General features: G+C 41.3%; 1 protein-coding gene across 2 annotated transcripts in view; it reads left to right on the top strand.

Annotated features, from left to right (window-relative positions):
- The window catches only part of ext1b (exostosin glycosyltransferase 1b), a 101,011-nt gene that overhangs the window by 23,730 nt on the left and 49,781 nt on the right, over positions 1-27,500 (top strand). The window contains exon 2 of one of the 2 annotated variants that reach the window (XM_047808013.1): positions 23,841-23,921. The exons of the other annotated variant lie outside the window; for it this stretch is intronic. Coding sequence (XP_047663969.1) covers positions 23,841-23,921 — 81 coding nt within the window. The remainder of the gene's footprint in view (positions 1-23,840; positions 23,922-27,500) is intronic. 2 annotated transcript variants of the gene reach the window in all.

Below are 27,500 nucleotides of genomic sequence, written 5' to 3'. Positions count from 1 at the left end.
GTTCTCCAGTGCCATGCATTAGTAAACAATGGAATCATTCAGATCTTTTCAAAGGCTCATGCTGGTCAGTGCCTGAGCTGGGAAAGCCCTGAAATTCGCTCCATCTCACTGGGATCTGTGGATGTTGTCAAATTGATCATATACAGATGGAGGAAATGATTATAAATCCCTCGCCCATGCTGGATATTCCATCTGGCTGCTGTTCAATCTTTGCCTTGAAACCATTTTCTTAAATTCGACAACTCATTTTTCCTGGAAAATGAGTCAGCGTGCAGACGTGAGTGTGGACGGATAATATTTGTAGCGGCGAGGTCCAGGAAACGGAATTCGAAAAGGCCGGTTAATATTTAACCCGGAGTTGTTCTCATCTGTTGGCTCAGTACGTTTGTGTTTACGTCAATTCAAGGACAACGGTCAGTTAGTCAGGATCGTCTTCTGCATTGGCACACTGAACCCACCAACGCCCCCCACCCCCGCACCAACCCTCTGACTTTTTATAGCAAATTTCCATCACGTTTTGTCACGTCAGCCACTTTTGACAGGTTGAGTTCAAATTCCTTCAGATCATCTTGTAGCGAAAAAGGGAAAGTTTTTGAGTCGATCAGTTGCCTGTGGCCATGTTTGATGTTAATTTGCAGGAATTATTTGGAGGCAAGCTCTCAACTCTACTCTCTATTCGACATCCTTTACCTTCCAGACCTGCCATCTTTTTCTTGCCCTGTAGCGAACACATAGGTGTGTGTGGGTTAATTAATTAATTAATTAATTAGTTATTATTCCCATTTTTGTGAAGATTCAGTTTGCAAGTCTCTGAGACAGGATTCCCTGCTGCTTCTGTTATTTGTTTTTGTATTGTTATTCCATTAATAAATCGTGTTTGTGTGTGTGTGTTTGTCTGTGTGTGTGTTTGTCTGTGTGTGTGTGTGTGTGTGTGTGTGTGTGTGTGTGTGTGTGTGTGTGTGTGTGTGTGTGTGTGTGTGTGTGTGTGTGTGTAAGCAAAATGCTAATGTGGAGGAGCTAATTAGCCCAAATAGTGTTCTGCTTAATTACTGATGGTTGATTATATATTTCTGTGTATAATGTGGTGTGACTGCCTTATCTTAATCAGTGGATCTTTTTAATTGTTTGAGTGAGAGAGCGTGAGACAGGCAGAAAGCAAGAGCGAGCGAGAGAGAGAGAGAGAGAGAGAGAGAGAGAGAGAGAGAGAGAGAGAGAGAGAGAGCTTGAAATGGCATTAATAACAATCTTTGCCTAAAAAGATTGTTGCATACACTAGATATCTTATGTCACGTACTTATGTGCGAGTGAACGCTAGTCTTCGTTGTGATGTTTCTCTCTGTCCTGTTTACCCAAATCCAAGGGATTATGGTATGGACATTCCCATCAGGCAAAAACGGCAAGAATCAAATCCCTAACTCAAAGTGCTCACGTGTCTGCAGAAATGTTTTATCCACCATTTTATTTCCATTCATTTTAACCTGTAACTTCTGGATGCTTGATGTAAGCACCGTCTACCAGTTATCACTTAACGCTTATCAGTAAAATGTTGTAACCAGGATCACAACATAGAAGACATGTCAAGCACTTCGATATTTAATATACCACACTCTTGACGGTGGAATTTACCAGCAGTTTATTTTCAAGTTTGTCTTGTTTGTCCTTTTTATTTCTTTCAGTTTGTCTTAATCCTCCTTTTTTCCTTCTCTCTTTCTTGCCAAGAAAACACATTAAACATTGAAATGGGATCGGGTGAGATTTTAAGTACACAATTAAAATTTAAAAGTTACACAATTTATTCGGTGTAGAATTGACTTGACTTCAGAATTCAGATATGCATTTTTGTAAAAATGTATAGATGTGGCCCAATCTCCCCCCACCCCCCACCCCCAACCAAAAAACAAAAAAAAACAACACTTTTGTCGGTTCAACCTACAACACAGCACTACATTTTTATAAGGTATACCAGCAATAAGCTCTGAATTCAACATCCAAGCACACTGCTTTGTCTTTATGATTCAGAGTTCACAGTTCAACTCAAGTCCATGTGTGGTGTATGATAAGCCTCAAACCTTTTTTCAATAAGAGTTTTCCTAATCTTGGCCTGGCTTTTCCACAACCCCTAGCTGTAAATTCGAAGATCCCCAGCCATTGTGCAAAGTTTCTTGTGCTTGTATCTCTCTGTAAAAGAGATTTGTACAAATCAGACCAGTTCCAAAACATGCATTCAGAGCCAGCAACGCTTGAGCTATAGAGGTGAAAACCTTAAACAAAGATGCAGCAGTGACTGAAAGTGTTGGGCTGCTTCTAGCTTGGCCCTTGAGCAAGACCTTTAACTCAAACGACTCACAAACTGCTCAGTTGTACAAAATGTACGTCGCTCTGGATCAGTGCATCGGGCAAAATGCTGCGATTTTTAAACGTGACAGCTTGAGGTTAAAATAATCCCCCTGGTGAGGTCCAGACTTTTGGGATCTACAACCATGTCTGTCGCTGGCTAACTGCCTGCCTGCCTGCCTGAGAGCAGATCTGATCCCGATCCACTGTTAGGCTTGAGATTAGATTAAGAAAGTTCCTTTCTGTTGTCCTGTCCTGGCCTGTCCTTCATCACCACATATGTGGAATATAAAGTGCTTAAAAGTCATTCTGAAGCAAAAGGCAGACAGGCAATTGGCTTTTCCCTTTGAAAAGTCCTTTACAATGCCAGACTGTTGATTGGCTTCCAGTTGAGGACCCTTCTGAGAGGAGAGTTTTCTTGCTGTGTCTTTGAGATCAAAGGACTTGTGAGGACATTTGTGTGGAAATTGTTTGTTCCACGTTACTTGAAAGGCGTGTGTTAAGAGGGACCACTGGGCTCACCGAAACGCTGTTTCTAAAACACTCGTGTCAAGATGGGAAAGTGTTTACTGAGGTAACCTGAGATAATAGAGCATGTAATGATGAAGTCCAGTCTTGATTCAATTCTGTACTCGATGCTGGCTTCACAATTTTTATTTGATTTGATTTACAGAATTGTTGGATGTAATGGAGGAATTAGAGGGGAAAACATGCCTATTTTTTAGTTTCTGATTTTTATTTATTATCTTATTTTCAATGCAAAACAAATTTTCTTTTGTGTCAATTTAATCGCATAACCTAAACAGGTTTATGTTATAAATTGTAAACGGTATAAACAAATAAGTTTAAAAGAATCTCCAAAACATTTCCATTTCGAGACTTTTTTATTAAATGACCTGCTGAAACATAACGAGCAGAAACTGTCGGGTTTCCGCAGCATTTTGTGTTATGAAAGCTACAGAAGTTATTTTAACCCACTGTATGATGTACATGGGCTTTTGACATCCGCAATTATCACACTTCGCGTGTTCAGATCTCGACAGCTCTCCAGGTAAAGAGCACGATGACATAACCAGCATGCTGTCTACAGATGTGAACTCCAGTGCAGCTGCATTCACTGCAGATTTTATTGTAATTATAAATTACAGTTCTCATTACACATCTGAGATGATACTTTCAAAAGCCCAGGATGCTGAGTGTTTATTTATCTAGCCTCGCTAGCCTTGTTTGGGAACCGTAAACATGGCATTAGTTATAAAGTGGAGAAGGATATAAAGGAGACCTCCTATATTCCTTCTACAGACCATTTTAATACGTTTTTAATATCCAGACGACTTGTCCCTGTAACATCAAGTTAGCGTAAGTTTCATCCCCCAGCTGAACTTTATGTTCAGATTCTTATACGTTGTAAACAGGATCTTGGAAAATCCATCTAAACTAAGATGATTCGTTTAAACTTAAGCCTCGTCATTGCTGATATCAAGGAGCTGTACATGCCTTTTTTTTTTCTTAAGAGGTGTTTAGTGTTGGACGGATTTGGGGGATTATGAGGGTTGAGAGATACAGGATGTAGAAAGTAAACAGCTCTCGGTGAGCTTTTTGTTTGGTTTGGTGATTGGCTTTAGTTGGTTGGGATCGACTTTCAATGAGCCACGCATGATTGTACTCTACGTTTAAGGTGTGTGTGTGTGTGTGTGTGTGTGTGTGCGCGCCAGTGCCTTTCTCACACTTGCTAGATGGCCCTCAACTCATTGCCTGACTTATGGATAGGGGGCATGGTCTACCTTTGCATGTGGACCAGTATCAGCAGGAACAAGACTTCACGTCTGTCTCATGCTGGGTATAAACAGCCTGAGGGATTGTTAAATAAATGGTGTCCATTCCACCACTTTTGCTAAGATTACGCACCTATCTATTGCTATTATTGCTGATATTGCAAGCAGAATAAAGTCATTGTATTGCCGGATTATTTTTGTTTCAAATGAAAGGCAGTTATTGTTCCTCACACCCAGGTCCATGTAATTACAGTGAGTTTTGAAGGTATTATTGAGTGAAGAATGTGAGTGTGTATTTGTGTAAGCTTTAGAGGGGGCTCTCTCTTAAAAAGAGCATTTTGTTTTAGTGCTAGCTAACCTAATGGCTTGAGTTATTTTATGACTTGATTTGACTTCCTCTCCAGTGAAATCTCGCTCTCTCTCTCTCACGCTCTCTCTCTTTCTCTTTACCGTTCTTTCTTTATTCCCCAGGCACTGAGGGGCTCCTTTGTGCCAAAGTTTGCTCAGATTCTTTAGGAGCCTGTGCCTTGTTGACACCATGCCCCCCTCTTGTTTCTCGATCCCAGCACCCACCTCGTCTTTCAAAGCTCAAAGAGAAGCTATTACAGCCCTCCCCTCCTGCCCGAATTTCCCACATACCCTTCAGAGCTTCTTTTACTTATCTCCCAGACAGAGACTAAATTCTGATATCTCTTTACTTTTGAAGCCTTGATGGCAATTCCACTGATCCCCATTTAACAGATTCTACCCCATTTACTGCTCTAGTGTCTGGCTGGTAGAAGGTTGTTGTTTTCTGGAAGTCTGGGTGGTGGTGGTGGTGGTGGTGGTGGTGGTGGTGGTGGTGGTGGTGGTGGTGGTTGTATAATGGACCCCGGTTAGATTTCATATTATTTTTTTCCCCTCACAAATCTTGACCCAGCTTCCTTAGAACAAGCTGAAGTAGTTGTTGGGAATATAGAGGGCAGCTGGGGGCAGAAAGGGCTTAAGACTGCCAACTTGGCCCTGGTTTCACTGAGAACAGATGGATGGATAGCAAGGATAGTATGCTGGCATAAAAGGGTCTTTCTTTTCCCAAAATAATGCCCATAATCAGTTAAGAGAGAACGGTGTTTACATGTCCTTCATCTAGGAAATCAGTTTTCGCAAATACTGGAAATGGTTCGAGATTGAGTTCTAAGATTTGTCAGTCCTTTTAGGTCGGCTTTGTAATCGCCTTGCCTTGTATTTCTTTTCCTTCTCAGATAAGAGTTACTGTGACTGTTTATTGGTGTCCACTTGGCTAAATGGGAATACACTTCCGTACCTCGGTTACTGACAGAGTGAATTTTTTTTTGTGATTCCTTCATATCGGGTACGAGTTTGTGTGACCTTTCACTCTAGGGGTCACATGGCTTGTGTTTCAGAATTAGCCTTTATGACGTTAAACGACTTAGCCCACCGTTATGTGTATTAGACTGGATGTTTTTGTATCTGGCCTACGAGACCTTGATGTTGACCTTTGCTCGAATTTTATGGTTTGAACAAATAAGTTTTGAGCACAGGTAAGTTTTACAGCCATGTTTTTAGCACCTCTGCACACACACCGAGGGAGATTTGCTCGGTTGCAGATAGATCTGAAGTTGCTTAGTACCAGGTTTGTTTTTGTCACTCAAAAAAATAGACATGTGGAATTTCTTTCCCAATCAGTTTCTCCAGGAGTGTGAGGAGTTTTTTTTTTTAAAGTAACAGGCAATAATGCTTAATTTTGCAGCTGCCTTTTTCAACATTTGCACTGCAACATGTAGGTTTTTTGTTTTAGTTTGTTTTCCCCAGAAATCTACTTGAATTTGCACAGGATTCTTCTTTTAAACTCCTACAGGTGAAGATTATATCTTTCTATGAGAGCTGTACTCCTGGTCCACACGGGAATGGAAGAAGGCTGTAGGCGTGGTGGGATGTCACACGACACGTCTTGGCCCAAATCTGTGGAAAATCTGCACCCATTTTGAATAATCACATGCCTTTCTGAATATCGCTGTTGTCTTGTCTTTTGTGTTCATTTCTGCAGTTCTTGTCTTTGAGTTCCTATCAGATTAAGCCCACTCTTCCTCTGAGTCAGATAAAAAGTAAATCTCACTGTTTCATCTGCATCTACATTTTCTATAGGATGGTGATGGTGATCATACATGTCTGGTGATCTGTCTCTGTCTGTGTGCTCGCGCGTCTCTGTCTGTGTGCTCGCGCGTCTCTGTCTGTGTGCTCGCGCGTCTCTGTCTGTGTGCTCGCGCGTCTCTGTCTGTGTGCTCGCGCGTCTCTGTCTGTGTGCTCGCGTCTCTCTGTCTGTGTGCTCGCGTCTCTGTCTGTCTGTGCCTCTGTCTGTTTGTGTGCGTCTGTCTGTGCCTCTGTCTGTGTGTGCGCGTCTGTCTGTGCCTCTGTCTGTGTGCGCGTATCTGTCTGTGCCTCTGTCTGCGCCTCTGTCTGTCTGTGTGCGCGTGCCTCTGCCTGTTTGTGTGCGTCTGTTTGTGCCTCTGTCTGTGTGTGTGCGTCTGTCTGTGCCTCTGTCTGTGTGTGCGCGTCTGTCTGTGCCTCTGTCTGTGTGTGCGCATCTGTCTGTGCCTCTGTCTGCGCCTCTGTCTGTCTGCCTCCTAGTCTGTCTGTGTCTCTCTTTGTGTCTCTGTCTGTTGTCCCAGAAATTTGGTTACATCTTGTTAAACATTGCTCGAAGTGCTCTGATGAGCTCGAAGTGCTCTGACCAAGCAAAGATAACACGTTAAAGCGCCCATGTTGAATTTTCTCCGTTCTTTTTGCATGCTGATCATGTTGGTCACAGATCTTTACTATGGGCTCAGTATAAGGTGCTAAAGTTATTTATTTATTTTTTAATTAGATAATCATTACATTTTTTAATTACTCGAGAGCTTCAATTATTTGAATCAATTAATTTGATTATTTCTATTTTTCTGTGATTTAATTTCTCCCTGACCTTCTTACTACTTTCCCGACTGTTTAAATCCTGGGTGCGAACGGTTTTCTTGCCGCTCTCCGTCCCTCAGCCTCTCCACAGGAATCCGCTGCGCTCCAGTAGTTTGCTTCCCCGGTGCTTCTTGTTTGGCCAAGTGCTAGAGCTGCTTTAAATGTAGCCAGTGATGTGGAACCCCGGCAGCAAAGCAGTTGAATTATTCAACAGCTGTGTTTTTATTCATTTATACATGCAGAATTTTTTTTTTTACAGCGTGTCCACTCGTACAGTCCGGCGTACGGTTAGCACGCTTTACGGCTTTGTCTTCAGATTTTAGGCCTCAGGATTGTTGAGCTGAACTTCTGTTAATGTCTTCTCTACTCAGTCGGATTTAATGAAGGCTATGAGTTTGGAGAAATCTCTGGATTCTCTAAAGAGCAGTTTAGAGCAGATAAAAAGTCCAGCTTTCCTTTATTTTTTTTCCCCTCAGCTCACTATTGGACTCTGAAACATGTCTTCGAGCTCATTTAATGGTTTACTGACCCTATTAGACGAGTCGCCTCTGCGAACGAGAGCCGGTTAATGGTTAATTAAGCAGAGGTACAATAATGAATCTGCAAATCCAGCCATCATTAAGTTACATTAACCTCAGTGTTTTAAGAACAGTTTTTTTTTTCTGATTCTCGTTATGACTTTTAAAACTCTGAGCCTCACAAGGTCATCTGTAACTACCATGTAACTCAAATCACAGAACAATATCACATTTATTAGCTCTAGTGTTTGTTGTGGAAACATGACTTGATGAATACAGGTTGTGTGGGTCGTCTCGGCGCCGCCCGCTTTTCGGCTCATCGTGAGCGTGTCCTAGGGTTGTACAAATCATAACTTCATTAGCCTAGTTCAGCAAATAAGAGCTCCGGGGTGTTTGTCCGGTCCCTTGTTTCAGTTGCCAGGAAACGTAGCACTGAAAAAATTAAAAGCACTCTGTGGTTCAGTAAATAGGACCAAAACAAATCTCTGATCCTTTTTTTTTTTTTTTAATTAATATTAAAATTATTTCAATGTTTTGAGATTGTAGTACGAATTAATTCGCATATGTGAAAATTTGTTCTTAATGGATGAAATTTCTTATTATTTTTCAAGAGCTCACAAAGCTAGAAAAAAAAAAAAAGAAGCAAGGTTTACTGAGGTGAATATTGATGTGGAGGCGTGGCTTATTAACTCGACATGCATATACATTTACATCTTTTGAAATTTAAACACATTTCCTATTCACTGTCTGAACAAATGAAGGGTTTGAGTAAAGTATTTCAGATGTTCAGGGCAACTTAAGAGTAATGCTATGTTTAAACGTACAGTGATTTTAGCACCGCTAATCTCCTCCTGCTGTACTGTGGCTTTCCTACCTCTGGTTGCCATAGTAATAACGTTTAGCCGTGAGGGTCGCAACTAACGTTAAATTGAAACATTCTGTGTGGTGGGATTGGTGATTGTGATAAACTGCTCCTTGTTTAGCCAAAAAATGCAATATGTTCATTCTCAAGCACATTTTTTTTTTTTTTAATTTTTGTATATTTAGTATATTTCACTTATATTTACTTCTCTTGTGAAGTCTTAAAGACATCTCTGGTAAAAGAATTTCCTTCTGTATGAATGAAGTACAATATTATTTTATACGTTTGTTGCCTCACTGGACACGCCCACATCTGGTCCCCGTCGCTCATGTCACCTTAATGGAAATAAAATCGACTAATTACTAATTAAACGACTAATTAATACAAGCACATTGTTATCCTTGGTGCCACGAAATCTTCCATAAAAATCTTCACTTTTCTGAACAATCTTCACACCAATAATTTCTTTTCTCCCCAAGCTAAAAAAATAATAATAAGCTAGTGTTTGTAATGTTATAAAGTAGTTTGGCTTGTTAAGTGCATAAATATTGAGTGAGGATGATGAGGATGAGCCATGAGCTCAGATGCATATAGTGCAGCAGATGGTTGGGATTTGCGCTAGTGTTACAGCATCGAGGTTCGTCTTGCTAAATGAGAATCTTTTTGTTTTCCTGTAGCGAATAAGGTGTTTTATTTCTGGTTGCTGAACCCGTTTGTCTTCTGAATTTAAAACTATTAGCCGAGACTCTGCTCGCCTCGCTCTCACGGGCTTGGAACTTCTCCACGCCTTTGAGTTTGTAATAAGTTCTAAGATTTTTTTTTTCCGCCAAACTTTTTTTTAATAAAAAAGAGGAAATAACTTTCTTGTCAAACAAAAACACCAAATGTGATAGTTTTCCCTCTATAGTGAGATACTGCAGTGAAGATACTGTGGGCTTCCTATTTGCACATCTTTTAAAAAAAGAAAAAAGAAAAAAGTCTTTCCCCTGATTTTTGTATCGTTCCGTATCTGTAGCCAATGTAATTTGCTATAAAAATAAGCTTATTCTGTAGTGTGGGATATATATATATATAAAAATAAGCTTTCCTAAGCATCACTTACAGCCTTCCAGTCTCCTGTCTGCTGATGATTGACAGGCTGTATGTGTGCTTATCATAAGTGTGTTCAGTCACCTAGACAGCTTGTTGACTGTGTCAACAGCTACAGATGCTGATCTTGAATCAGGCTCAGATTCATCCCCCTGAATATACCTGGATGACTGAAGGGAAAGCCAAGGTTCGGGAAAACATCCTGAAGATTCTTCCGTTCGATTTAAGTGCAGCGATACAGAGTCATCTCGATCTTAAACAGTGTAATTTACCACTTGCAGATTGTGATCTGTACGAGGGGAATGAACAGCAGGAGAATAGGAAACACTTCATCTTAATCAAGCCGACATTCTCTTCCATAGTAATTTGTGCCACAGCTGATCTGCCTCGCAGAGGGCTGCTCTTGATTGCTGATGGTGAATCTTGGAGTTTCGGGGTATAGTCTATATTGGTGTGGGTAAAGCTTAAAAAAAAAGACCTTCTATCTTCCTGCAGGTCAAGTACTACAATTATTACATCCAGCGCTTATATTTACCTTTTAAGGCATTTTCACACTTGCTTAACCTCCACTTTGCTTTCTACGTGTATTAAACACGTCTTAGGCAGTCAGAATATGGCTTTATAATCAAATGTGTGATGGAACAGAATGCTTTCAAAAAAAAAAATTCCAAAAAGCTCTAAGCACTTTACTATCCAGCATGCACTATCTGGTCAAAAGTATAAAGAGCCATGTGCTCCACTCTTTTACCTCTGGGAAGGTTTTCCACTAGATGTAGAGTGTCTGTGTTTATTTGTATTGGAGTGAGTCTGTGTGGATTTGTGTTCATTCAGCTACAAGAGCATTAGTGAGATCAGACACTGATGGTGTAAGAGTGAGGTGGTCTGGGGTTCAGTCGGTGTTCAGTGGGGTTGAGTCAGAGTCAGGGCTCGGTGCAGGACACTCGAGATCTTCCACTCCAACCTTCTCAATCCATGTCTTCATGGAGCTCTGTGCTTTGTGTACAGGTTCGTTGTCATGATGGAACAGTGTTTGAGGTCCAGTGAGGAGAAATTGTAACACTACAGCATACAGACTTATTAATTAGTCATTTATTTAAATGAACGCCTTTACATTTTCACACGCATAAGAACCCAAACTAAAGTAGTAGACTTTATGCAGCATTACAAAAAGCTAAAGAATCCCTCACTCTGTTTTTTTTTTTTTTAAAGCCGGTTATTCCCCGGACTGCCGTTTTAGCGAGGACTTTTCATTTCATCCGTTGTCAAGGTTGGTTCTCGACATAAAGCAGTTAATCAGCACAAAAGGGGAGAGCATCTTGACCACATGCCAGCATGTCACGTTCCATTGAGTCTACACACCTGAGATGAGGTTTAGGTCTCCCTGCCTCGTTCTTCAGAGTAGAAGAGGCACTTAATTATGAGTTGAGCTGCGAGCCAAGGGAATGTACTCGATGACCTGCAGACCTTCATTATGGGAAGCACGAGGGACTTGCTGGAGATTAACACCCTGCCCTTTTAATGACATTGTCGTGCACGACTCCTGTTCTGTCATAGTCTTGCTGTCTGTCCCTAGTTTTCTCTTCTCACCAGTCCATTCACTGTGGAGGCTGAATGAGATGGTGTAGCCAAAAGGACCTGCTGCTCCTACAGAAAGGCTGAATATGGGATAAAACTGTCAGGCACTGGGCTTGAAGGACACCACTCCATGCTATAATTTAGCACATATGTGAATCCCACACCGCCTGACTGTGGGCATTTTCAGACTGCTGGCTCTCGAGCAGCTGTCGCTGTTTGTTTCCTGCTCCAAAGCTTCTGGATATGAAGCCATGTGGCCTGGGATATGTTTGACTGGACAGTTCCTCAGAGACCCATGTAGCACTCTGTTGGGTATTGCGTTTATCCAAAGTGTCTCGTCTGTGGAAACCGAAGCGTCAGCAGAAACAAAGAAAAGAGAATCTTGCTCTTAAAATAAACGGGCAGCAGAGCATTAGGTATCTAGAGAAGCAGCTGTCCCGAACTCAGCCGAGCGGACAGACTTATTTAAGGCAAACGGCTCACTTCGGTTCCCTTTCTCTCACACCCTACTGAGACCATGTAGCTTTATTGACCAAGGCCTCCTGAAGACACATTTGCATCTACATCTCTTCTTCTATCCTCTCCCCTCTCCTCTCCTCTTCTATCCTCTCTCGGCTCAGAAACCTTGGAAGTGGGCCAGCATCCTGGTTGCCAAATTGCTCCCAATACCCTGCTCTCTGAAAAGTGTCATTAAAGTCTTTTTCGCTATGAGGTAATGCTCCTTTAGCTCACTTTAACTGCAAAGCTAAGATGATCACCTCTCTCTGTCTCTCTCTCTCTCTCTCTCTCTCTCTCTCTCTCTCTCTCTCACACTCTCACTTGTAGGCGAAATCTGTCACTGCCAAGACGCTCGAAAACGAGAATTAGCCTGGCGATTTTTCTATGTAGCTGTGGGCAAGTGGCTGTGTAATTACACACTGGCTTCATTAGCAGCTCAGACCGGGGGCTTTAATGAAAGGAAGTGAAAGGCTCAGGCAGTCGAGCTGGCGCGGTTATTGTGCCGGAGCATCGGGTACAGCGAGGGAACGCTACAGCACAATGGCATCCATCATGGCTCTGAAGCAGATTTTCCATGCCAAGCCACTGCTATTATGCCCTCCTACCGGATTGCGGCACAAAAGCTGTCTAGCTGCAGGAAAAAGGGAAAGAAATGCAAGACGAAAGCCTTTCTTAGCCCCTATGCACTTTATTTGTTGCATTGTGCTCTGAAGAGCTCTTGGCAGGCTCTTGCTTCATTGCTGAGATTGTGGGAGGGCTGTAGAGTCTAGCTTTTTCCCTTGTCTTTTTTTTTTCTTTCCTCCTTCTGCATGCTGTTAATCCAACCTTTCTCAGAGCAGCCACCAATAGCACCGTCAACTGATTTTGAAAAAGCTCAGCCTGTCCGTCACTCCGCTGGAAAATATATCGGCTGTGACAGGAAATGAAAGTGGTGTCACAGGCTTGGTGCCGCAGCGGTAGTGTATAGCTTAGTCCAGTGCCAGCCAGGGTGGTACAGCGTTTCCTGATTCTGTCTGTCTTCTGGGAATAGTACAGTCTCTTCCATCTACTGTTCCCAAAGCATCAATTCAGTTGATGAAGATCTGCATCTAATAAAAAAAAATAAATAAATAAACAATTTTCAGTCGCATAATAAAAATTCACTACAATGTGAGATTAAAATGAGCTTCACTGTAATGACTTAACTATTTCATTAAGTCAGACATGCTATTCATGCTTGTTATGCAGGTTGCTGTAGTCATTGTACCTCTTCGTGCAAGCTGGAAGCAGCAGCAGCAGCAGCACATTGCACACAAACCACATCTGATTGTGCCGTGTGCCGCTGGCTGCCGTGCAGCATTCATGACTCGCGTGTAGAAACAAAAGCACCGGTGTACGAGCGAGCGCCTGCACACTTTTCTAGCACTTCACCAGTTGATTGCGTTGCCTAGGAGACTCTGTTGTGAATCATTATGGGATGTGACACTCCCACACCATTCTGCTTAGGCAAAAAAAATGTTGGATTTGATTCATTTCATTCATATTTTTGCATTTTCTTAGATTTCATATCTCAATATACTGTATTTTCCTGCTACTAAATTCTTTACATGCTTTTTTTCTAGAATATTTTTACTTTCCTGTCAGATGTGCACAGGTCAATTCACATTAGATGCTTTAATGTTGTTGTTTTTTTTTTTTAATTAACTTTTAATTATGAAGTTCTACAGTCTCTTACACATTCTTACACACACACACACACACACACACACATACATACATACATACATACATACATACATACATACATACATACATACATACATACATGTGTATGTATATATACCATTAAAATACATATATATATAATTAATGGTTGTCATGGCAATACAAATCTCCAGGTTAGTAGCAACATTCTTCAGCAATCTTCTCATTGTTCTGTATTTTAGTAGGTAAAAGTTTTTTGGGGTTTTTTTTCCCTTTTCTTATGTACAATTCCGAGCCAAAAAGGTTATACTCTAATGTGTATGATGAACTTTATACTGTAATCCTATTCTGGTGTATCCAAATCACTAAATAATGATGATAAATAAATAAAAAACACTAAAGAAAAATGAGCAACTTTCTTTCTCTGCCACTTTTTATTTATTTATTTATTTATTTATATTTATTTTTGCACGTTTCTTCATCTCGTCAGTATTCATTTCTAGAAAGAAGTGAAATTATCTTCCACTGAAATGACTACTGGAAAGTTTGAGCAGCGCACAGGAAATGAAAGCTCGTGTTACTGACACAATCTGATACACTGGGTGCGTTTTTCTTTCTCACATGCATGCACACTCCAACACACACACACACACACACACACACACACACACACACACACACACACACACACTGTAATCCTGTAACTGTAAATCTGTAAGTAAATGGTGATATTTAATGCAATGTACTCGTATAGCACTTTTTACAGTTGACATTGTCCTAAAGCAGCTTTACAGAAGCATAGAAACAGAATAAAAATTGTAAAGTTTAAAATGAAGTGATTATTTATCTGTAACACTTATCCTTGATCATCAAACCGGAGATGACCGCGGTGAGGAAAATCTCCCTGAGATGATATGAGGAAGGAACCTTGAGAGGAACCAGACTCAGAAGGGAACCTCATCCTCATTTGGGTGACACTGGACAGTAAATAATGTTAATGTCAATAATGTCCTTTCCGCTACAGTTTATTTTCGAGTGGAATTGTGCAACCAAGAGCTCCTGATGAACTAATAGGTCAGCTTGGTTTCTGAGTTCATTATAAACACTAATGCCTGAGCACACAAAAGCCTGAGTCACCACGTGGCTCTATCTACAGTCAAATCAGACTCATTTCTGCTCTCTGTGATGCTCCAAACATGTTCACAAGCCTTTAAAATTTGAAGAGGTTTATGTCTCGACATCGACCGGATGTTTTGTGTTCACGTCCGATGGACTAACAGTAATCTAGAAATTGGTCAGCGTTTTCCTTTCAAGCTTGTGTGGCTTCAGCAGTCTTTAGGAACATTTAGAGAAACAGCTGGCAGGCGGAGCGCTTATCAGCTCGGTCTGCTCGTTGCTCTACTGCTTTCCTTTTCAACCTTCCTGGCAGGAGACATAGTGCATTAACTCAAGTGATTGATTTGCTCGCTCCTGGTTACCTGCTTAAAACCTCCCATTTGACAAGAGCCACTTATAGCCTAGCTTTTAAAATCAGGAGTTGTTATTGGCATATAATTCTCTCCAGGCATTTTGGAATAATTTCCAATTGTTCGTTACTGCTTTACCGCTGAATAAATGCTAATTTGCTTGGTTTCATGCCTTTTTTTCTTGTCTCGGATGTTGCTAACGAGAATGCTAAATTATGTGCATCAGTGTGAATCTCTAGCTGATGGCTTAGGGATCCTCGTTTATTTTAAAACCTCAAGGTTTGACTCTGTATCAGAGATGATACTGACCTTAGTCTGAAGAATGTATGAGCTGAGGTTTAACAACGTCCACTCTGATCCACTCCACTGACTTACTCGGTCTTTAATAGCAGCACCATTGGACCTCAGATATTTCTCATCATTAGCCAACGGAAGCTTACAAAAATGCAAGTGTACTCCAAGCGCACTTCCCCACATGCAGCAGTGTTTGTTCTGAAAAGGAAAGCGGACGTGGACGCCTAGCGTTTGAGGTGTTCGACTACCGATCGAATGGTTGCGAGCTCGAATCCCAGGTACACCAAGCTGCCACTGCTCGGCCCCTGAGCAAGGCCCTTAATCCTCAATTGCTGTCGTTGTATAAAAACGAATTAAAAATGTAAGTCTGGATAAGCGTGTCTTTTTCTAAATGCTGTAAAATGGAAAGCACCGAGCGATTTCCGAACCGATTCGATCCAATCGATCTGATATGAATGTGACATGATGGAATTATTGAACTAGGATACACAGGACAGAGAGGTCAGCACACACGGTAGGTTTGTTTACCTGTTTATTTCTAACTCTCTGTTTCTGATCCATAAAAAAAAAAAAAAACAGTTTCAGCTCTATTTCCATTTTTTTGGTTTATTTAATTATATCCCGTTTGAACGAACCCAAACCGCACAACAAACAAACCAGGAAAGATCAATTTGCTCAGCAAATGGACTAATGTATGTAAGCACTCTAACTCCGTGCGTACGTCGTATGTGAAGATCACTGCTTCATGAATTTGACAAGACACGGCAGGCTCAGATGTGGAGTGTTTTTCCCAGGAATGTCTTATGACCTGAACTCTATTGCTTATGAAGCCCGCATCACAAGGTGACGAATCTGATATTTCTTTTACACCAAAAACATCCTGAGGACTAGATTTGTACATAGCTAGTTAAGTGTGTTCAAAATGCTCTTTTTTTTTAATCCACCTGTTTCATTAGACACCTTTTTGTTTTTACTCCTTGTTGACGGACACTTCATAAGCCACTAACCTCTTGTATTTAAGGCCACGTAAAAGGTACAATGTTTGCTATTGAGCGCCATTGTGACGGTTAGGCATTCGGCTCGTCTAAATACATATTCAGACCGAGCGCCGCGATCAATAAGCTGTTGAACTGCCGAGTCCTGGGTTCTGGCCTCCATGAGAGTGCTGGCTTTTGTGTTGTTGTTGGCTGCTGACCCTGCAGCTAAAACCTACCATGACGATGATTAGCCTCATTAGAGTCTGTGTAGCCTGGTGAAAGGGTCAGTGTCACACTCCTGGTGTTCATCCATCCTTTTTGTGACCAGGTGTGTGTGTGTGTGTGTGTGTGTTTAAACCCCACTTCTCTCTGGCCTTCCTGGCTCTATTCAAATGAAACAGATCTTTTCTAGCAAAATCTAGTTTAGCCTCTTTTATTTTCCCTTGTTCATCCACATTATTTTTGCTTGTCTTCAGCCTCCTCCTCCTCTCCTCTCCTGTGGATGGAGGAAATGCAGGTGCTTTGTTGTACTTTGCTCCGATGCTCTGATCAGCTGTCTTGCTGGCTCAGTGGGAAATTCCCAGCCGTACGGTCCTTCCTGCAGTATTTTTTGCTGCTGTACAACAGCCCCACATGTCAAGCAGGGCAGCAAAGAAAGAACTCCATCAGCACACACTCCCCTCTCTCTCTCCACACACACACACACATATACACACACACACACACACACACCCATAGTGACAGCTCAGCCTTAAACCTCATGACATATGACTGGATAAAGATGGCAGGCTTCCAGGAAGAACGAGCTAACGTTCTTCACATTTTTTTTTAAAAAGAAACAACAACTTGTGTTTAGTTTTTTAGTCAGGTCTACACTCAACTACACTAAGACGGCTGGAAAATTCTTTTTGTTGTGTAATCTTGTGTTCTGTGGGGTTTTTTTTTTTTGGTTTGTTTGTTTTTTTCTTTTGCTCTTTCACTTTAATGGAGTTTTATCTTTTTTATGGTTAAGTGTAAATCCACATAAAACCCTCCGGCTCCTCTGGAAGCAATTCTGACTAATCCCACCCACTATATGTACCCACTGCGAAGTACACTGTATAGGCTCATTCATTTGCCCAACTTCCTTAATTTGAACAATCTGTGGTTGTTTTTGCTGGGACATTGACTTAAAATGTTTATACTCCTAACCATGACACTAAAGAAAGCCAACTGTGGTTGGTTGCTTTACATGTCAGTCAAACGTCTTCTTCTTGGCCAATAGAAGCAGATATGGGGTCCAGACCTTCTACCATCAGTCTGAAGCACTGGCTAAGTGTGAAGCAATATCTAATCTGCAGAGATACCTCAGTCGAAGCAGTCACTTCTCAATCCACTTTGCACCTTGGCTCCAAAATCTTGCTGAGCGTCACTGACGGAGGTAGCTGAAAGTCCCTTTCGTTATCTTTTAAGTCTGGATGAATCCCATGCCTTTAAAAACTTCTGAATCATGGTCTCTCCACTGCCAGGTTTGGTCTCTCTTTGAGACGTAGCTGCTTCGCCACAACAGAAAGCCATTGTTCGAATCTTGGCCCCTTTGTAGTCTTTTCACTGCCGTATTGATTTGTCTGGGAATTCACACCTCGATCCACACGTTAATGACTATATCAGCTTTGGTTTAACGTTCACTGGTGATGCCTTTGTTTATTTTTTAAACACTTTAAAGATTATGGAAGGCAGGTTTTAACGGTATGTTAAAAAAAAAAAAAAAAAAAAAGCTTCCTGTTTTCCATTTCATCCTTTTCCAGGTTTCTTTACTAGGTAACTTAGGTCTTGTAATGGAATCATTATTAGAGCCTGGCATGACTCAGTCTACATGAGTCTGATGCAAATCAGCCAGACACGTCCTAGGTCAGTGAGATCTGTTAGATATGCAAAGCATACGGATGCTTTCTGTTTGTCCCCAGGGGACCAAGTGCCTTGTGAACGGCTGAGCGTTCGTCACACCCGGTGTTTAATATCTGGCAAATGTCCCACTCAGGCTTTGTGCTCAATGGCCGTGTGTTACTGCTGTTTAAAGGGGGATGTGCCGAGATGGTGCACGAGATGGAGAAATGGTTCCCAAATCACCATCAGTGTTTTAGAGAATCCAGGTTAGTGTGCACTTGCATGACTAGAGCTGTAGACGTGAAAAGCTCTTGTATAACTTGGGTTTGTGTGAATAAAGTTGAAGAGCAGGCGCTGGTACTCGATTGCCCCCCAACCCCCCGGGTTGGCAGTTTTATTGACGTGGGAAACATAGTCGTGCTATTTCGGTTAGCCTCAGTCTTTTTCAAGTTTTGGTGCACTGATCCGAGCTTGAAAGGACACAGCGGTGCACACAAACACGTTCCGTGTCTCTGTTTCTCAAACCTCCAGAGTTTTATTAGCATTACCTTTTAGAGAGCTTGCAAGTTAGGCTACGAGCTGCTTCCTGCTCTCCAGTCTCTGCCGTATTAGTCATCCTGGTTTCAGCTTTCTGGTTATTTTTAACCACTTCTATATATTCCTATATAATGTGTGCGCCACATGACGTAATGCTACAGACCGAACAGCCGTAACGTTAAAACGGTCTGTTGTATACCGTGTAGTTCCTGCTTGTGCTGCCAAAACCTCTCTGAAACTGCGATGCTCTTTGTGTTCCGACACCTTTTAGTCATAGCCATTCTGTATTTTTCCTCACATTATCCACATGTATGTATTTATTTATTTGTTACTAACCAACAGAAAGAACAAACTCAACTTTCTCCTAAATAAAATTTTGTATTTAAACTTTCCTTAAAATGCAACCCACTCTAATTGGTTTCTATATTTCAGAGTACACAAAGCACTTCAGTTCACTGCCGCATGCTGTCCTTCTCTTCTTCCAAATCCCTCCACCTGCTGCTTTATGCTTGCAAACCAAAGGGTGTGGTCCGGCTCTCAGGAACTATTTATTACTAAACAGAATAATGAGCTTGAATGAATGTTGGATAATATTCTCAGGATGTGGAAACACTGTAGAAAAAGTGCAGTGCGGTTAAAAATGAACTATTACCATGTCACTGTAAACCCTTTATATCAGTACACTGGCGTTCCAGTCTGTCAGTGGAAATGAAATCGACTTGGTATAAACAAATGAATTATTTTCTAGCTGCACATAAAATGAGTCATTACTCTGTTAGCTTTCAGTGTGAGACCTGTGTTTTTCCTTCGTGTTGAGAATCTAAAAGTTTTAGTGGTTAAAGATAACGTCGTTCGATTGTAGACGATCATGAACAAGCGCTCGGGGCGTCACATCGTTTACTTTGAAGATCGAAACTTTTTTCGAGGTAGAATTTTCTAGGTAAATGTTACCACTAGTAGCCTATTAACCACCACTGAGGAGTGTGATGTGCTGAAAACAGAAGGAACGTCCAATTTTTTGGTCTCTGGTATAAATAAAGGCAAAAATAAAGATGCTTGTTGGACGAATGTTTTTATAGTCAATCGGAGTGCGAGACGTTTAAGGATTTTTGTCGATGGCAGAAACACGGCGCTTCATCAGCAGACGTTACCAGGACTGGATAAATATTACAGGTACATAAAACCGTCTCTCCCACAGACTCAAGCCCTCACTGATTTTCCGTGAACTGGATGAATGTACAGAATTAATCCTTACATGTTTTTCTGTTAGAGTAGGTCAGTTGCTGCAGTTTTATACAAGTTAATGTGAACTCTTGGTTTCAGATGAAGTTTTGTGGATGTGACTGTGTTTACTTATGCTTTTGCTGAAGGTCCCAGTAAAGCAGGTGCCGCTGGCTCCGTTTAGACTTTTAAAGGTCATTCATAGTAGTGGACAAATGTTATTCTTGGGGTGGTGTGACATCTGTCAAAGGATGGGGCAGACGTGTCTGCATTCCTCTGTAGTCCAAATAAGAGGGGTTAGAGAATAGCAGTACAGAGACACAAGCACGTACACCCCATGATGCTGTTATTTATGCGTGTGTGTGTGTGTGTGTGTGTGTGTGTGTGTGTATATCGGTGTAGGTGTGTATGCATGTATGTGTCAGTGTGTATTTATATAGCTGGGTGTGTGTGATTGACCACTAGTTAACCTTTTGAAGGGCAGTTAAAGATCAACATGTCAGCTTTCAGTGTTAAACATTTAAGTCAGATATAGGCTTATGCAATATAACAATATCATCACCTCTTAACAATATTTCATTTTTTTGAAAGGAGCTTCCAAATGTATCACTGGTGTCCAAAATATTTTGCATCCTCACTCAAAAAGTTCTCTCCAAATCTACAGTCTGTTTTCAAACCAGTACAAAGGCAGATATACCTCAGATTAATCTCAAATGCTTTGTGATGGTCTTCTGATCTCCAGTCCAGCTTTGTCAAACCGTGTCTTCGTGGAGCTGTGTGCTTTGTGCACAGGGGCTTTGTCATGCTGGAACAGTGTTTGAGGTCTAATGAAGGGAAATTGTGACACTATAGCGTACAGAGACATTGTGTGCTTCAGACTTTTTGGAGAAGGAAGATACCCATGAGTGTGACGGTCAGGGCTCCAGATCATTTAACCGTAGTGTATTACTGTCTTCTACTTTGTGGAAAACTGAAATGGTGGAAATGCTCATTTTCCTTGTTTTAAACCCTTCTGGATGAGGACATTGTTGATCTGGAGATTTTTTTAACTAGAAAGATGCATGCAGGGAAAATCACTATCTCACATGCCTAGTCCAATCAGTGTTTCAAATAATTAACTCGCTGCTTGGTAACTAATCTTGTAATTATCTATTAATCGTTTAAATGAGTGCTCGTGTTCAGGCTTTGTGTATAAATCCTGTGTCATTGAGCATGTAGCTTTCTGCCTATTATACAACACCTTTATGGTGCTGCAATTAGCCTCTTGAGCCGTGAAGTCATTATCAGGAATCGAAAGTGTGTGTGTTATTAAGACTCGACTCTCAGCTTTTTTTTTTTTTTTTTTTTTTTTTTTGTGTAGAGTTGAATACCCAGAATATGTTTTTTGTATGCTTGGTCTGTGTCTAGTAACATGAGCAGGGCTTATGCGCTTTCTTCCAAATTAGTGTTAGTGTCAGACACAAGTGATTTCTTCTGGAAGACATGTGTATCCGTGTGCTTGGTTGTTGCGTAGTTTTCTTATCAGCTTTCTTATCTTATCTACAGATAGCCAGGCAGTATGTGTGTGTTGTCCAACAGGAAGGTCAATAGGACCTGGAGCTCACTATGTTCAACTGTGTTTGTACATGTGATTGTATGTGCATATGTATGTGTACATATGGGTGTCCATGTAAGTAAGTGTGTGTGTCCGTGTGTTCATGTACAGGTGTGTGTACATGTACACAGATTGTGTGTGTGTGTGTGTGTGTGTGTGTGTGTGTGTGTGTGTGTGTGTGTGTACTGCGTGTACATGTACACAGATTGTGTGTGTGTGTACTGCGTGTACATGTACACAGATTGTGTGTGTGTGTGTACTGCGTGTACATGTATGCAGATTGTGTGTGTGTGTGTACTGCGTGTACATGTACACAGATTGTGTGTGTGTACTGCGTGTACATGTACACAGATTGTGTGTGTGTACTGCGTGTACATGTACACAGATTGTGTGTGTGTACTGCGTGTACATGTACACAGATTGTGTGTGTATGTAATGCATGTACTGTACATGTGTGTGTGTGTGTGGACTGCGGATCCAGCAAAGGAAATAGCAAACTACCAAAAATTGATACCAGCCAAAAACTGTGGATCAGACATCAGCAGATATCACAAAGCATATCTGATATTCAGTACTGTTACATATGTCAAAGACTGGAACCGGATCTGAACTTTTTAATTTTTTTTAATACTGTAAATATTGAGATGTACTTTTATTTATTTTGTTAGGATTGATTTGATTATATTTCTACTTTACTGTATTAGTCATGTGGCATTCTGCAGTTTAAGTGATAACAGCAGATCAGGAAGGGAAGCAGATGATGAAGGGTTCAGTATCAGAAAAGAAATAAGTATCTTCATGTCTTCTGTCCATAAACCAAGATGTCCTTTAATCCTGCCTTAAATGCTCAATAAACCTAATTTGGTAATAAATAAGTAGTTTATTAATGACCATAATAGTTATTTAACTTTGAACACCAGTAATGTTTTTCCAGTGGAGATCAGTCCAGTAGCAAAAGTTTTGTGATGATGATGATGATGATGATGATGATGATGGTTCACTGAGTTCAATGGAAGTTATGTGCAGCTGGAAATAGAAACTAGGCACAATAAGATTTGATGACTGAAAAATGAATTAGAACTCACATGTATAATAAAGAGTAGGATTAATCTGAGTACACATGGTGAGGAGTCAGACATTCCAGTAGTGTGTAGGGGTTTTACAGTATGGTTATGTGGGTGGTTCTGCTGGTGGTTAAACTACAGTATGCTGTGGTGTGCTGTGGTGTGGTGTGCTTTCTGTGACTGGATACGTGTGGAAACTGAGGTGTGTGTGTCACTGCACTTCTGAGCATGTTTACCTGATGCACGCATTACTAACATTTAATTCCGCGGTCAAGTAGAAGGCAGAGCTCATTATATCAGACCTACAACTAGGTAATAAATGTAGACACATAGACAGACAGACACATAGACAGACAGACACATAGACAGACAGACACATAGACAGACACAAAGACAGACAGGCAGACACAAAGACAGACAGGCAGACACAAAGACAGACAGGCAGACACAAAGACAGACAGGCAGACACAAAGACAGACAGGCAGACACAAAGACAGACAGGCAGACACAAAGACAGACAGGCAGACACAAAGACAGACAGACAGACACATAGACAGACAGACAGACACATAGACAGACAGACAGACAGACACATAGACAGACAGACAGACAGACACATAGACAGACAGACAGACAGACAGACACATAGACAGACAGACAGACAGACAGACACATAGACAGACAGACAGACAGACACATAGACAGACAGACAGACAGACACATAGACAGACAGACAGACAGACACATAGACAGACAGACAGACAGACACATAGACAGACAGACAGACAGACAGACACATAGACAGACAGACACATAGACAGACAGACACATAGACAGACAGACACATAGACAGACGGACACACAGACGGACACATAAACAGAGATAGACAGACAGACACCTAGACGGACATATAGATAGACAGACAGACAGACAGACAGACAGACAGACAGACAGACACACACACACACACACACACACACACACACACACACACACACACACATATATATATATATATATATATATATATATATATATATATATATATATATATAGCTACATATATAGATATACAGTATAGATGCATGCATGCATATTAGCTTGTAAAATCTATACCACTAAATAGATCACGGGTTTGAGGCAGAAAACATTAATCACCCAGCGTACCCCGCTAGCTTGTTGCTAACATAAGAACATAAAGGCATCCATTTTTATTCCTCATTTTGTAGCTCAAATACATGGAGGTCAAAAATAACAGACTTATGGTGTGTATGCAAGCATATCCAGTGTGTATCCACACATATGTGACAGTACACACAGGCACACATACACTTATATATATATACACACACAGACACATATACACACATACAATACAATATACTGTTGTTTTTTTAAAGCGTTCACCCGTTGATGTATATTAAATGTGTGTACAGTGCGAGAGAGAGCGAGGTATATCGTAGCAGGGTTTTCAATGCAAACTAATATAAAGTGCATGCTGTTACATGCTTATTGTGTCTGTTTCCCTCTTTAGCTCTTTCCCTTCGCTCTGTGGGGAAATCAAGATGGATGAAGGCAGTATTGCCAGACAGTTAATATACACTGTGCAGATGGGGTTTGTTCACATTCAGTTTCTGCCACTTCATACGCACTAACACATTTAACTAAACGAATCAGATGAAATGTCTTCAGATTGTGTGTCTTCAGCTCTTTCCATTTATTTCCATCTTTTTTTTTTTACTTTTTTTTTTGGTCGTCTGCATTTTACCTGAATAGAGCTGAATTTCTCTGGCTGTTTGTTGTGTACTGCATGTAGAACGCAGGATGGAAAACATTCGACACTTTATAATCACGTTTCGTCGCTCCATCAGCCCTCAACAAACACACACATACACACACCAGTCTCCAGGGATGCTAAGCTGTTTTTTTCCCCCTCTGTGTAGTGCACTGTGGGGGTGGGGTGGGGGGTTGGTTGGAAGTAGTAGTATAAGGCCATCGGCGGTTGTAATTAATCATGGTGGATGTTTATTGGAAGGGAGTGGTACACTGCTACAGCACCCAGCTGACAAGCTTCATTAACAGGGAAAAAAGGCAGTGCTAATGAGGGGCTTTCACACACACACACACACACACACGTGCTTAAACACGTATTTCCAGCATGTATTATGCAAGTGGTATGTATATAGTTACACAGAAATTGCCTCACGGGTGTAAGCACACCGTTGTCACTTGACTCGCATTTAAATGATGAAATCTTAATTGTAGTCCACGCTTTGTTCATCAGCAGATACACAGATCAGTCCCGCACATAAGGAGACTACAGGACTGACGGAATGCGTTTCAGATGAAGCGATTAAATAGTAAATGATAATAGACCGAAATGTCTTTTGTACATCACCTGTATTACTCGAGCTTGTTTTCTTTGTTGCTTGAGGTAAGAGGTCATGTCCTGTAAGGATATCGGAAATGATTCGTTAATATTTGAACAGCGATATTTGTCGTGTATTGTCGTCTTTATAAAAAATCTTCAATAGTGCACCAATCCTATTGTACAGGATCCTTTACAGTGCAGAACATAGACGTTGGAAGCAATCGGTCGTCCAGACCTGAAGCTTAGTGCGCAGTATACAATGTCGAAAAACATCAGATTTGCTGTTTCTTTGAGGCTCAGCCAGAATGTGGAGGATCGATTGTTTGGGGAGATGCATGCAGTGTGGATTGTCTGTTCTGCAAAGAGAACTGAAGGTATGGACGTTGTTATACTGTGTGCTTTCAGGAATTGCTGTGCATACAATAAACCAAGCATGGCGGCTTGGTGGTTACAACATTTGCCTCACACTTCCAGGGTTGGGTTTTTGATATACCACATCCGCAATACGTGTTTGGAGTTTGCATGTCCTCCTCATGCCTTAGGTTTACTCAGTTTTTCTTCCCTTGGTATCCTTGTTTCCTCCCAAGTCCAAAAATATGCACTCTAGGCTGATTGGCAGCTCCAAATTGGAGTGTGTGTCTGTGTGTCTCAGTCTCTGTGTGTGTCTCTGTGTGTGTGCGGTCTAGGTTGTACCCTGCCCTTTGCCCTGACTCTCCCGGGATAGCTTCCACGTTCCTCATGACCCTGTAAGATAAGCAGTGTAGAAAATGGACGGATGGACATTTGACCCTTGCCCTTTAACACAAATAGATGGAGGATATTGCGTAATCTTCATCAATCACTGACTGAGATCAGGGCTTGAATTGCGTTCTGTTCAACACGGCTGCTGATGTGTCTGTTGGACCTTTCATGGGATATTGTGAAGGTGCTGTAAGACTCTAAGGACTCAACATTCATAGAAAATTCCAGAATGTGACCCAGAAAATGTTTTTATTCCCTCATAGTGTCAAAAATAACTGGACTATTGCAAATCTGTTGCATTGCGGTTGAAAATCTGTCAGAATTCATTCCATGCTTAATACTTCAAAGCTTTATCATATCTTTCATAAGCCTTTTTCGATGCGTCTTAAGATCGTATCTCGTTCTTCTTCTTCTATGCATCTCATGATCATATCTCATAAATTTGCCATATGAGACACACTGAAAAATCTGTTTAAAGTGCCATCATGTATTGGGGTAAATGGTGACTCAGAGGTTGGATACAGATCCCAGAAATGTGCCAAGCTACGGAGTTTGGGTCTTTGAGAAGGACTCTTATCCCTCATGTGCGTATGCTTGAGACTGGGATTCAGTGCTGAAAGTCACTTTGGATAAAATAAGCACAATAACATGCTTGTTTGCTATGCTATGCTAACAATGCTATGTTTTTCCAATAATGAGTGAAGAACATTTATTTTGGGCCAAGCCTGTGATTATTATATACGCCTGTGATTATTATAGTTGTTGTTGTTATCGTCCTTCAGCTGGCTTCCCATTGTTTCTGGGCTTGGGCCCAGCAGTTAGAGGTAAACCCTTCATGGCTGGGTGGTTCCCTGCCCAGAAATGAAACCCGGGCTGTGGTGGTAAGAGCACTGGTTCCTACCGTTTGACCACCAGAACCTGTGTAATTATTATAGTAATAATGTGAAATAATCTGCTAGATTTCATGCACATCACAACCAAATGCACTTCCAGTTAAAGGTCGTGTTAAAGGTTGTGTTTCCACAACTGGGGTGATTTCCATGTGAAAAAGAAGAAACTTTCCCAGGTACTTACCAAAATGATCTGTTTTCAAGTTATTTTCCAAAACTTTTACTTATCAGCGATTCATAGTTTTTCTCTTATGTTGTGTTTTCTGGTAGCTGCTACAAGCATAGACATTAATCTGTACATCTAAAACTGGGATCCAGAAGTTCCTCCAAGCTCATTTAAAGAATTGATTTGTCTGTATTGATGGGGAACTTTGGTCAAATATCATGTCATGGGTTAAAGGACATAGGATTGATGTTATGAGAAGCATCCATTGTGTTTGCTTGCATGGTGAGAATGACTCAGATGCTTCCTGCTGGCTGTTTCCTTGGAGGATTTTCCATCAACCCACTCATCCATATCCTTGTTCTTCTGTCTGTTATGACACCAACGATCCGCTTAATCCAGTGATCTTCCCCCAGCCAAGCGCACACACTTCTAACCTTACCACAATGCTGTAGTGTTTCACTGGACTGCTGTTTTCACCCCCTGCTGACTTTTACCATCTCGCAGCAAAAGCTTCCATTTGGCTGCCGCTTACTGCTATCGGTTACAGGAACTAAGTTGGTAGGATGCGCATCTGTTTGTGTGTAGCTGTAAGTGTAGAGAGGAGTAGCTTGACGAGAGGAAGGACCCGTGCAAACCTCATGTTTTCACTTCCTTTTCTGCGGTGTGCAGAATTTTCCCAGACGGAAGCTGTTGGTTACTGAACCAACTAAAACACGTGCTCTCACCAGATACCATCATCCATATGTCTTCTCAGTTGACTCGGCATAACTTTGTGAGAGCTCGTGCGTATGCGTGTGCGTCGGCTTTCCCTGAAGCTGCGTGTTTAGGCTACAGTCGCTGAACCGATTCGTCCATGTGTGCTTTCATCCTGAAATTGAACATTTACAAAATACCAGTGAAAAGGGCAAGACGATTTATGTTTCAAGCCCAGACCAGGTTTTATTGGAGTTTGCGGATAGCAAACAGACACAGGTGACTGTGAGGGTGAGCAGTTTTGACGGTCAGGACCGGGTTTCAGGAGCTGAA

Source organism: Tachysurus fulvidraco, chromosome 24 (genome assembly GCF_022655615.1).
Source record: "Tachysurus fulvidraco isolate hzauxx_2018 chromosome 24, HZAU_PFXX_2.0, whole genome shotgun sequence".
NCBI classification, from domain to species: domain Eukaryota; kingdom Metazoa; phylum Chordata; class Actinopteri; order Siluriformes; family Bagridae; genus Tachysurus; species Tachysurus fulvidraco.
The sequence above is the reverse complement of the archived record's forward strand: the minus strand, read 5'-3'. Positions and strand labels throughout refer to the sequence as shown.